The 13,389-nt window shown below is 35.8% G+C and overlaps 1 protein-coding gene across 2 annotated transcripts in view; it reads left to right on the plus strand.

Annotated features, from left to right (window-relative positions):
• ATG5 (autophagy related 5) overlaps positions 1–13,179 on the plus strand; it is an 86,352-nt gene extending 73,173 nt beyond the window's left edge. For both annotated transcript variants that reach the window (XM_033008473.2, XM_033008474.2), the window contains exon 8: positions 10,823–13,179. In XM_033008473.2, the coding sequence (XP_032864364.1) occupies positions 10,823–10,959 (137 nt within the window). In that variant the 3' untranslated portion in view covers positions 10,960–13,179. The remainder of the gene's footprint in view (positions 1–10,822) is intronic.
• The last annotated feature ends 210 nt before the right edge of the window (positions 13,180–13,389 follow it).

Genomic DNA, 13,389 nt, shown 5'->3' on the forward strand with positions numbered 1-13,389 from the left:
GGGATCAGTATCCTCAGATGGATGGCTGGTTGCTCTTCAGAATTGCAAACTAATGCGGCAAAATTAGCTGTAACTCATTTCAGAGCTATGGAGCTGCAGTGTTTTGCCCACATAGCTAATGATTCTTAGTGATATTGCTAACTAATTAATGATACTAACTTAGCAAATTCTGTTTGCAAATGCTGTATGCACGTGTTACAAGTTTTATGGATCAACTTTTCTGCTGTGAAGTGGAAAAATACTTTCTGAAGTCTAAAATAATAATAAAAAAAACCACCTTAAGGTACTAGTCAAACTCTTTAAAAATAAAGATTGTATGATAATCTATCAGCTTCGCATTTAGCTCTTTTGATATTTTGGAATGGAAAAATTAAAATGAGCTTTTGATGAAAATTCACTTCCAGTGTTAACTCTGAACAGGTAGCTGTTGCGGGGGGGAGGCGGTAGCTATTTATTTATTTATTTATTTTTAAAGTTACTGTTCAGTCTAAAGAGCTTTTCAGGTATTCCATTACTTCTTTATCCACCCTTTCCTGACTTTTTCAAGACTAAATTCCTTACTTTTACTGTGGTAGAAATCTCTAAATACTTCAATCTACTAGCTGTTGAGAAGAACTTACAGTGCGTGTACAGAAAAAGATACTTCATGTGTGCAAACTCTATTGCCTGCTCATTAAAGAATTTATTTTTCAATGAGCAAGGGCCCGGAAGAAGCTGATGTAAGTATTTTAGCAAGGGTTTGTATTTCTCTGATAAACAGCACTCCCCTTCTGTTTGTGATCACAGGATGAAAGCTCTCTAAGCTTGTATATGTACATTTTTACTGCTACATCATGTAGTGTGCTCTTAAGATTGAGATCTCATTCCCCAGGAAGCATTTCTGTCTAAGATTAATTGCCCTTTTAAAATCAGTGTTTGATGTATTCCTTTGGCTATATCCTGACTCACTTTAACCCTCTTTGACCTGACCTCACTGACTATTACCGCCATGGCTGAAGCAGAAATCCTTCAGCTTGATGTATGCAGTACAGACTTGAGCCTGTGGTTTTTCATGTCAATGGAATCAATTAGCCAAGTTTTTACTGATCGACTTAGCAGAGGTTGAAGAATTTGTCAGACATGGAACAAAACTGCCCATACTTTGGGGTTAATTGAATAGCTCATCTCCATGTTTATGTATAATTTGCTTTTGAAGTTATTTACTTTGTTAAATATCATAATAATATTACTGGAGGTAGCACTTAAAAAAAGGCAAAACCGGTTTATTTTTCTCCAGTTAAACGGGGGAAAGCACACAACATGAAATAGCATTTATTAAGCCTTTGATCTGTATATATTGCTTATCACTTTTCAGGCAAATGTTTTTAAACTGTAACTATGTTTGAATGTGCACTTTTGAATTTGATTTATTAAACTGGGCAGATGAACTAACAATTAGCATTATGGCTTGATGAAAACAAGTAAATATGCTGGTCTCTTCTGTACTGACAGTGATTTTGCAGGAACAGTAATCCTTTGCTTTGCCTTGCTAGGAATAGTTCATCATTTGATTAGCTGAAAAGTTCTCTGTAAAAGATGGAGGACCATTAGAATTGAAGAGTATTTACAGGCATGATGTGAATTATAGGAACTTGAAAATTAAATAAAATAGAGGTTGAAAGTTCCAGAATGCCATTAAAAACATTCAAAAGTGTATGAATGTGCATATACATAGAAAATATATGATATGATTGTGTAGAGAATTTGCTATTTAATTGTTTGGCATAACAGTATTTTGAGAAAAATTACATTATTAAATTTCTCAGAAACTTAGCAACAAGAGGTCTTTTACAGCAAATTGATTTCCTTTATGCCAGTCTTTATAGTGAAAAATCTTTAGTAAATGTTTTGTTTTTTTTCAAGAACCATATTGATCACATTTAGCTTCCTACACACAGATAGCCTTAATTTCTGAAGGTCAGCTGTACACAGTTTAGAGGGAAAGGAAACTTCAAACCTAATTGAGGGCATAGTGCATGAAAGGGTTAAGTTATTGTAAGTCAAGATGCCTGCTGTTTCAAAAAGCTACACAACTCCTAAAAGTGATTTAGCTCTCCTTCACCAATGGAAATCATATCATGGATGAGTTGGGCTCAATTTGTCATGCATTTAAGTGCTTATCTTTAAATGCACACCTTCCCTGTTCCTTGTATATATAAATGTATCGTGTGCTTGCTTGTTACATGGAACAGCAGCATGATCTGCACTGAACCTTGACACTTGGTTCACATGTGCGTAGCCAAACTTAAACATATAGCAGAAAATTGTTTTATAAGCTTCAATTGCTAACCCCAGTTTTTTATAAACTAGCACAGGTTTATTGCTGGTTCAGGGCTGAGACTAAGGCACTGATACTAAGGAAGAAGGGGTATAAGAATATTTCCTTATTTTTTAAGACTTTCATCTTTTTTTTTTTTTTTTTTTTTTTTTCCCCTGAAGCTAAATGTTTGATGGGAAGCATCTCATGCTCGGTCTTTGTAAGGTCTTCTAAAACCTTTTAACTACTAAAATGTTAGATGTTTAAGAAAAGTATTTTAGGATTCTGTCATAAACTAGTTTGGGACTTATTACAACAACCCATTTAGAAAGCTTCTATTAAATATACAAGAATAAAAATTAAAAAAAAAAAGAAAAAACAACAAAGTTTAGTTAAGTAAAGCTTTCATTTCCATCCTCTAGCTGCTTTTCTGTTGAGCTGCATTGACTCTTTTACAGAAGGAAAAATCCCCTTGCTTGTCTTAGATGGCATTAATGTCAGTATTAACTGTTTTGGAGTGCATGGAGAGTTGTTAAAAATAGTCTGCTGTGGCAACCTGGGTTTACTGGTGTTTGAAGCCAAATTCACTTTCTCTAAAAACCTTTTCAGTGGAATAGGAAAAAAGCTTTCTAGTTGTTTACCTACTTTCTGGCTGCTATGAGATTAGAAGTGTAACCCAAATTCTCTTAAACTTCTCCAAAGCATACTAAAGTTTTGCTTGTGGTGATTATAATTAGTTTAATCCACATTTTTTATGTTTCAGAAATGTGACTATCTAACCAGAGGATAGACTTGAGGTAGAAGATGACCAGAGATAACGAAAGAGGAAAAATTGCATAGAGAAGAAAATTATAAATAGGGGTGATGCCAAGTATTTGATTTTATCTCAGTATTTAATGATAATGTAGATTATAATGTTGCATATTTGTCTACTTCCATTTTGGGGACTGTGCTGGAATATAATCCATGGAATCTAATGGTATTAAGAACTGTAATAAAAACTTTTTTCCTCTCCTTGAAGTCAAAAATGTCTGAACTACAGTAGATGTTTATGCTGAGATGATCATGCAGAGATCAGCCAACTGGTCTGTGTCAAAACCATGCAAAGAAATACAGCAATAATTAAAGCTAAATCAGTGAATACGGACTTCATGACAGTGTTGCAACGGAGGAATATTTGAGGTGTTTTGCCTGGAGTTGGGCTTTTGGAGTCAAGTACTCTGCAAGAAGGGAGTTCACTGAGGCTGATAGAGGTCGAACTCTATCACAGCATTTTGGGCTCAGAAGCAGTAGTTCTTATGAGGGGCTCTCGTCAGATGATGTCCAGGCACTGTAAAGGTGATATTGAGACAGTTAATAGGAATGACAAAACACTCCACCATGGGAGGAGACTGATGTTTTGGATTGTTTATTTGGGAGAATCATTTAGAAAATCAAAATCATGAGTTAGAAAAGATAGCATAAACACTCTTGTTCTGTTACCTGTAAGGAGTCATTCAGTAAACCTGTTAAAAATTAACATTCTTTTAAAAGAGATTTTTAAACAAAATACAGAGTTGTGGATTTTATTTACCATTAGTTGTCTTTGAAGACAGGAACTTGCCATTAGTTAAATTCCTCTGGGATATCTGTGTAGATATCAAGAATACCCAGAGCTGAGAACATACATTTAGGAAAACTGTGACCTTCAGTTTGAGCAGTTAAACTCTTGTTACTGCCAATGGTTAAAATGAGAGATATCTTCTTGTTGCTGCCAGTTAACCAGAGCTACCTGATTGCTTATTCATATTCACATCGGGCAGTTGGATTATATCCAGGAACTTAAGTTCTTATTCGCCAAACCACATCTTGTGCTTATTCCAGATACAGAATAATTTTGAGGAAAAAGACTTGTTCTGCGTGACGCATTGACGATGTATTTCTGCGTGCAAGTTCTTCACGTGAAATTGGCATCAGTGGCTTTTCCCAGGGCTGGTGGTGTATGCAGGCAGGAAGGAAAAGTCAGTCCTGTGCTCTCGTGTCACATACCAGCCTCTAAATTTTTGAGGTCGGAGGAACCTTTTGTTGTGGCTAGGCTATTTCAGCATGGGCTTTGCAGAATTTTTCGTGTGTTCTTGCTCTTGGTCAGAGGATACTGCACGGTGCATCTTTCTGATTGTGATCCAATATATCATCTGTGTTTCTGTTTAAACTGAGAATTGTTACAAATTAGAGGAGAGGAAGGGCATAAGGATTTTGGTAGTTTATGTACGATTAAAGCGAGGTGATAAGTATGTTATGATTGCTGTGGAAAATGAGTCACTTCTAGCAATGGACCCTACTGCTATGATGAGCAGAGTCCTTTTTGCAATAGGGTGGAATTCATAGAAAAGTGAGGAAAGCCTGGGGTATGATGGCTGAGATAGGCTAGTGTGATGCTTCTGAAAACTCACGCTAAGATTCCTGATTTCAAAATTTTGACTAAAAACCTGCTCAGTAGAATCTGTAGTAGACCTCAAAGTTATAATTTCTAAAATATAAATTATTTTGTATCAGTAAAGAGAACTTAAGTGTTCACTCTTTGAAGTACTTGTGCTGAGTTCATTCGAAGAGCAAGTGAACATTTGGCCAAGAGATTTGACCAAGCTCAACTTTTTTTGTATGCACTTACCATAAAATTGCATGGATATTGAGCACCACCTGTTAGTACTCAGCTGAGTAGGTAAGATTTGTTTAAAATACAAGTTTGGGGGTTTTATATGAGACCTTTATACTGAGGTCATCATGACTGTGGAATCTGAACATCTTGCCATATTTCTGTACTTTGGTTGCTATTACATATACACATGCCAGAAACTGACTGCAGAAATGTTCCAGTTAGATTTGACTTTACGAATGGAAAAACCTGAAATAGTATGTTTTAACTTCTAACTTTTTTTTTTTTTTAATATAAGAAAAGCAAAACATGAATATTTATTTGATTTATAGATGGGTTGAATTAATTCTGTAGCTAAGCTTGGTCACTGAGCAAGGAAATATTTTGCCATAAATTTAAAAAGATACGGTATCTGGCTAAAGTGAATATTACAAAAGTGATGTGAAAATGTTCATAAATACCCCTTAATTTGTTTGAAGTTTATGGATATTTTATGAGCATATGTGGGTTTTGTAGCACACGCATTGAAAATAATAGTGAAGCTTGTTTTGTTGTAAATGGTAACCAGTCATTGTCAATTTTAATACCAGACATTGGACAAGTTGCTGTTGAAGAGCTAGATGTTATTCATCAATTTCAGCACTAGCAGCTGAAAGATCCCAGTATCAAATTGAACTATTACTGACAATCTTGAGGTTTGGGGGTTTTTTAGAGATGTTACCTACTAAAAAGTGCAGAAAGTGAAGTACATTCATCAAGCGCTTGTTTGTTTATATTCTGCTATGGGTGCAGAAGTCACTGCAGTACTTCTTTAGTCTATGAGGCTTGTCTGGGGCTGTCTGTCCTCTGTGTGTCCTAGAATATCCAACGTGAGGTGCCCAGAGAGGGGAAGGATATCTTCAACCACCGTCCACTTCTTTCTTACCACCTGTGGCTACCGGTTAGAACATAGTTTTTGAATTTGCTTGCTAATGTAGTGTAGTCTTTTGTAAATAATTGCACATAGTTTAGTAGGCGATCCTCTGTGCTCGGCCAGAAGTCTTAACTTTCAAGAAGGAAATTTTCACCCTTGCTTGCCAGGGACTTAGCCCCACCTGACTCTGGCTTTAGGCTTTAAAAATTGAGTCAGCAATATCTATCAGTAGCGAACTTAGTGGTTGCATCCACACGTGAAGCACATTACTAAAAGCTATGCATCTGTAAGCAATTTCCCAAGAGCTTTTAAAGAAGTAGATTAAAATCTTCCCGGTGAAGACGTTGGTGTGACTTTTGAGATTCAGAGGTGTGCGGGGCACCAGGTGCCAAGCACAGACGGTCAGGGAATGCCCTGGCTGCTTCAGTGCACCTGAAGATGCACCCCAAAGCCTGTTCTCCCGCCTGGTAATCTGAGGAGCAGGAACAGTGGAAAGGAAAGCAGCTGCACCACAGCCACCAAAGGAGAACTCACAGACCCAAGATGAGTTTTCCTACAGTGTGGTATAACCTCCTGTCAGAAATACCTTTAGCATCGTCTAAGCCAGAACATGGGATGTGTTCTGAAGATAAGCAAGCAGATGTTTATGGCCCACTTCACAGCTGAAAAAGCTGGAAACTACTTCTGTTACATTATTCATAAGGCTGCTACTGTGCAACACTTTCCTTGGTTAGAGTTACTCCTTCCACTTTTCAGTATCCTTGTCCAATGTAGTCCCGTGGCCTCCTATCGTGCCAGAAGTGCATTGTTTGCTCCTCGTTTGGAGCACAGGGTTCTATTTCCCTTTTTAGGGTTTTAAAGCCAATTTTGTAGGTGGTGCTGCCCTGAATAAGAAGCTGTGGTTTCTGCATTGTCCGTTTTGATGACTACAGGCAGGTTCTGGGACTTGCTATGCATTGGACTTGCATATGGAGGATTCTAATCAGAGTACTCCAGGGACTTTTTTGCTAAATCCTGAATATCTTGTATTGTCTGTAAGTGAAAGAATTTAAGCCAGCTAAATTGCCCTGACAGGTGATTGCTAGAGGCCACAAATCACAAGGGAGGTATTTCATCCCACTAAAGAATTTTAAGTGGTGCATCACAGATGTAGTCTGGCTAGAGAAGCTGATCTTGTGTGAGTAAAAGAGAGTGTGTAGCTGCAGCATTGGTGAGCATTGTGGTGCTAATCTGCGTAAAAAATGGCTGAAATATCTACCCTGGCCAGAAGGAAAAGTTGGAAAATTCATTTCATTCTACATGGTGTCATTTATTAGCCTGGGTCAGGTACTTACCTTAAGTGTTGCAGCCTTTGAGTTAGTGTCTAAAGTGATCTGAAATGCCTCAAAAATGTCTTAGTGCACAACATGTAAGCATGATTATCTGCCTTCTGGAGATGGAATATTGTTAAGTTTTACCTAAAAGCTTTGTAATCTGTGCTTATCACTTGCCACTAGAGACTTTTGGGGTCTCTAGTACCTTCTATATTCATGGATTTCCACAAGGAGAGCAAAGAAGAAACATTTAATCCTGGGGCGACTGTTCTGGTAGGAGATGACTTAATTAGTTTTGAGAGTTTGTTTTTTTCTTTTTTTTTTGTAAATGCCAAAGCAGTATTTGTGCATCCCTTCAGTAATATAAAAATGCTCTGATTTTAAATAAATAGTTACTATGTACACACATTAGAAAAACTGCCAATGAAACCTGTATTGCTATCCTTTTATTTTTCTGATATTTCCACTTCCTCTTCTTCCTGAGGTTAATCTGCAACAAAGTAAAAGAAACCATCTTTAGGTCATATGATAGCTAACATAACTCAGTTCTATCAAGATTTTAAAAGGAAAAAAAAAGTCAAATGAGGTGACTGGAAAATTTGAACTTGTTTTTGAGGAAACAGTGGGGTTTTTTACTACATTACTGAATATTGTAAAGTGGGTATTGACAGTAATGATACTATTGTGTCTGGACCCCATGCACTACAGATGAGCAGAGTTTTTTTCCCTATTTTTTATAGGCCTAGTCCAACGTCACAGAATGGCATTAATCTTCTTTGTAATTAAGTGATTTAAATCTTAGACCACTCCTTTAAATATGTGTTGTGTTTACCAACTTGTACACTTCTACAGATACATTTTGTCAGTCTAGAAAGATGTTTTGTTATAGAATATGGGGTGGGGAAAAAGAAGACAGCACTTGCTGTGTCAAGATGCATACAGAATAAGCCACAGAGCTTAAGACTATGAACAGTAATGGAAAGAAAAATATTATGTAAATCTATTATATCTGTAAACCAGGTGGATGAAGCTTTCATGATAGCTAGCATATCATCCAGACCCAGATCACAACGGTAAGGGTGGATACAAATTAGACAGCAGTTGAGAAAACAAGAATATTTTCCAGTATTTTTTGTAATGTATTTGCTGTTGACAACTTTTTGCTACTTAAAGCAGAGGAGCCATCTATAGGAGAGACTCTGTATGTGATTCAAAATGGGGAAGTTACTGGAAACATGGAAACTGAGGAAGGTTTGGGTAAATGTGACTTAAGTGAGAGTTTATGGTCTCTAGTAACAAAAAGAAGGAAGAATGCTAAAGTAAAAACAGTGGATTTTGTGAAAGAAGGCTACAGTAAATACAGAATTGTTAGATAAGATCTCTTTAGTTGAGTCTCAAGGGGAAAAGGAATTAAGGAGAAGTGGTGCTTTGTCAGAGATAATACTAAAGCACAAACAACGCTAATGCAGCGATGTAGACTTTAATTAAACTAAATTCTTCATTGACTTCTGAGACTTTCTCGCTTTGCTGAGGAACAGAATAGAAGATTTGTATGAGAAAGGGACAGAGTTGGGTAGGGAGCAGGGAATGGGGACACTCAGATTAACAGCATTTCATGTTTAAGCCAGAGCCATCAAGTAGTACACACATGCACACACATCCAAAAATGTTCTGTCACACAGTAAAAGAAGAGCCAAAGAAAGTATTTATCATTTATAAGCCTTTCCTCCAGTGACAAGAAAATGATACTGAGGTTCTAAAGGTTTTAATCTATTCTTAGTGCAAGTTTTTGCTAAGAGTCAGCTATATATAGGTGGCTAGCACAGCACTAAAGCCAAAACAGCATCCTGCCATCTGTGTATGCAAATTAGTTGTTTCTGAAAATTAAATAATATTACAAAATACAAAAAAATGTCACCAACTCTGTGGCCAATTTATGGAATACCATAGACGGATTTTAATTTGAAAGTGTTAAATACATATATTTCAGAATTAGTGTTAAATACATATATTTCAGAGTTACTTATTAAATATTAAAAATATTTAGATGTTTCCTAACTTCTCGGTGTAAAAACTTGGTTTCTGAGATCTTTACTTTTGGAGTCTATACTCTTGACAATCTGACCGGTAATGTTTCAGCCCAATAAATATCTGCTTTGGTTGGAAATCCTAGAAGTTTATTTTTAAATTACATGCTGCATTCTTCTGACCTGTCTGCAGCAAAAGCAGAAAACAGCAAATGTTTATTCTTGATTTAGTGTGATCATGTGTATACTATGCCATTTAGAGGACCAAGCTTTATCTATTTAATCAATAATTTGTACAGAATATGATACCATATGTAGGTAACATGGAACTAATGTATAATGCTTTATTTTAGGCAAACATAACTGTCTGCTTCTGCAGGAAGAATTATTACTAGCATAAAGTCAACAGCATGTTCAAGGATGATTCTTCCTGGTCTAATTTAGCCTGTGCTGGCATAGGTACCATGTTATAATACAAACTTCCTCAGGCAGCTGTCAAATCATCTTGGTTATCAAATAAATAAGATTTTATCTGTGTTATAAAATAGGGATTATGCTACAACTGGGTTAGCCGAATGAAAGAGCCAGTAATGGTACCTTCACTTCTAGATTCTACTCTCTTCCACGCAATTCTTGGGGAGCACAGTGGTTTGTTCTGTAATATAGAGGGTTGAGGGGGGCATAAAATGCCAAGCAGAGAAAGCAGTGATATTTTGGAGCAGTGAATGTGGATTTCACTGTGGTAGATCCATGTGAGAATGCGAGAGCATAGTATAAAAAGCAGTAAAAGGTCACTGCCTACTTTTTTTTCCCCTAACCGTTATTTGGAGCATATTTCAGATGTTCTTCTCTTCTCAAGGCTCTGAAATAAGTTTGCTTTTTTTTTTTTTTTAAAGTTCATTTCATGACAGTTATGTCAGTTGCTTTAGCTGGTTCCCATCCTTTGAATCAAAGGATCAAAGTACTTGCATCCTCCGGGACAAGTATAAATAAAAAGAATTGAAATATTCTTAGAAAATATTCCTGTCATACTGGGAATCATTTGCAAACTTAGCTTTTCCAAGAGATGAAACTAAGTGAGAAAAGGCTGGTGCCAACTCAGCCTTCTGAGTGAGTTCAGAAATATTGCTAGGCTCAAGTAAATTATTCCTAGCAAAACAAAATTACTTCAGGAATATTACATGTATTATATGTGTGACATATTACATGTAGTCCAGCTCTTTCAGGAGATCACCATACTGAGAATGCAACTTTATTAGTACATCTTAGGCAGATCAACATCTTAAGCATGATCTATGTAAAATTCATATGGCTTATAGCCAGGCTAGATGGATATGCCTTAACTGTGTTCACACCAAGCTGTGATTGCTGTAGGGAAAAAAAACCTTGCAGCTAATGAAGAAGAGTGACACTTCGATTATGTTCCACTTTAACCCAATTTTTTCTTGGAATTAATTTTAACTCAAAGTTTCTGTTTTAGATGATAGAAATCTTGGCTTTCTCCATACCAATATTTCCTGCTTTTTGTTCTGTTAAACGTTAAACTCTGTAACACTGTAAATTAAGTATAAGTAAATGTTTAATCTTTCTGTGAACTTTGAATGGTATACTAGTGGTTTCTCTTTTTCTTTGAATTAGATGGAGAGCAGAAGACTCAAGTGATGATTCATGGAATTGAGCCAATGCTGGAAACACCCATACAGTGGCTAAGTGAACATATGAGCTATCCAGATAATTTTCTCCACATTAGTATCATTCCCCAACCTACCGATTGAAACTGGGCTATATTGGTATGAGGATCATTCTCAAGCTGAAATTAGAAGGGCATGTCAGCTTGCTTCTGTCAGTCTTGATGGAGGCAGCCTGACCAGAAAAAAAAAAAAAAAAAAAAAAAAAAAAAAAAGAAAAGAAACAAAACAAGAAGTCCTCACTGCTGCAAGCCAAACAGGAAGAGAGATCCTATCATCAGATAAGGGCAATTGGGCTGATCTTATTTTGCATCACCGCTTCTTTTCTTCACCGCTGTAATTAAATCAGTTGCGATATGAAAGAATTTACAGGACCTCTGCAAGTCTCCTGTTTTCTTGTAAAACACAATGAAGCTGAAACTGTCAGCTGAAGAGCAAATGGAAATATGCCACTTGATTGTATTTCTGATTAACAAATAAACAGGGCTGTTTCCTAAAGCGGTAGTGTTTCAACTTTGAGAGTGGAAACATTGGTTTAATTTTCTAGAAAGTTAGACACTGAGAGATTCAGTTACCAATAGCTTTTTGTAAAAGATCAAATTACTGTAAACCCATCTTTCCTTAATGAGAAGTTCATGTTTACAGTATGTGTATTGGTATGCAAATGATCTTTTAACTTTGATAACAAGCAGTGAGAGATTTTAAAGTAAACCCGTGAGCATGTTTTGTCATTTAAAAACATGCGCAACTTAATAATTTACAAATACTTTTGATTTGTATGCTGTCACTGAATACTCCAGTGTGTTTATTATTCAAACCAGTTTTTCATAGACTAGCAATGATGTAGAATAATTTGTCTCAGGATTTGTCATGGCATTTCTTTGTGCTCATCTAAATATTTTTTTTCTGTAAGAATATTTTCTTAATTTAGTTTAAAATGTTAAAAAAAAAAAAAAAGTAAACGGATGTTGCAAATGATTGTATCCTGCTGTTTATTCCCATAGACAGAAAACAGTTAAATCATAGAATGATGAACAGATGTATTGCTTTTTAATAATTTTGAATTTTGGGAAGCTGAAGCTTTTCAAAGCTAATACTTCCTTACATCTGAGTTTAGTTTTCTACTGTGGTCTCTGAGCAATCAGTCTGAAATTTGGAAGCTTCTAATCTCATTTTTCCCTAGTTTAACAGATGTATTTTTAGGTTATTGGATCGCTTTGGTTTCTAAATGTTTGTTACCATTGCAGCTGCTACTAGGACTCTACCATTTTTTTCTGTTACGCTGAATTCATCAAACTGTGTGCTATATAGCTTTGTCTGCAGTTTGTGGCTGTCTGTGGCACAAGAGTATGTTTATAGTAGACATATTATCAAATATGTCAAATATTATCAAGTATAAAGAAAGCATGACATTTTTCTTTCAAAAATAGTAGCTGTTGAAGTTCCTACTCAAAGTCTTGGCTTGCAAATGTCTCGTTAACTCCCAGTGCTGTTCCCATTCGTTTCCATGCTCCCTTTATGGTAGGATACTTACCTGTATCTGAAAAAGACGAAACTGAAAATCAATCAAACAAACAAAAACCTCTTTAAGAAGCCAGAGGGGAAGGATCTTATTGGGTGAGGATAGAACTGAGGCTAAAAAAAGCCCCAAGGGCAGAAAGTCAGTAGACAAATTAGTGTTTTAAATGTAAATGAGGAAATAGCATTAGGGAAATGGAAGGGAAAAGGTAATAGTGAAATAAACCTGTGCTATATTCTGCGGGTCATCAAGAATTTTTAAAACAAAACAAACCATGCTGATCTGTGTTTATGCAGTATTGAAACATAATATTCTTATAGTGAGATGATTTGGTTGAGTTATTCTAATTTCCAGTTCTGTTTGGAATTTTTGTTACGGTGTTGGATTGGCATTTATAAACTTTCTTAGGCAGACACATCTAAATATCCTTGAGAATTTCAAAGTCCTGCCAACGGATAAAGCAAATATTTTGTAGAGTTTTCATATTTAAAAAAAAAAAAAAGTCTTTTGTGGGGATAATTTTTCCATTATTCAGGATAAGAGGTAGTACATTTAAAAAACTGTAAAGATTGTGTTTCATTTGTTTTAAGGTAAGCTGGAGTAAGTCACTGGCTATTTTAATATATTCTACACCAGCATTTTAAGTACACAGCGCTCTTCTCGTGGCCTGTATTTGCTAGTAAATCCAACTTTTAAGGCCTAGCATGGAACAAAGAAATAGCTTGGCTTTAAAGCATACTCTTTCCTCTTATTTTAACTATTTAAACTTTATTAAAAAATAAAACAAAGTTGGAGTCTGTCTTTATTTCCAGCTAAGGATCTTTGTCAAGGACTGACAAAAACATTTAATTAATACTTAGTAAGTAGGAACTTCTTAAGGACCTGGTTGAGTGATGTATCTAAACAAAAGCACATCATCACAAAAATGAAGCAGCATCTTTGCTTTACCTGATTTAAATCACATTTTGTGGTTTCTTTTACATAGTATGTGAATAGCA

The sequence above is a fragment of the Tyto alba genome, unplaced genomic scaffold (genome assembly GCF_018691265.1).
Source record: "Tyto alba isolate M040663 unplaced genomic scaffold, T.alba_DEE_v4.0 Super-Scaffold_40, whole genome shotgun sequence".
NCBI classification, from domain to species: Eukaryota; Metazoa; Chordata; class Aves; order Strigiformes; family Tytonidae; genus Tyto; species Tyto alba.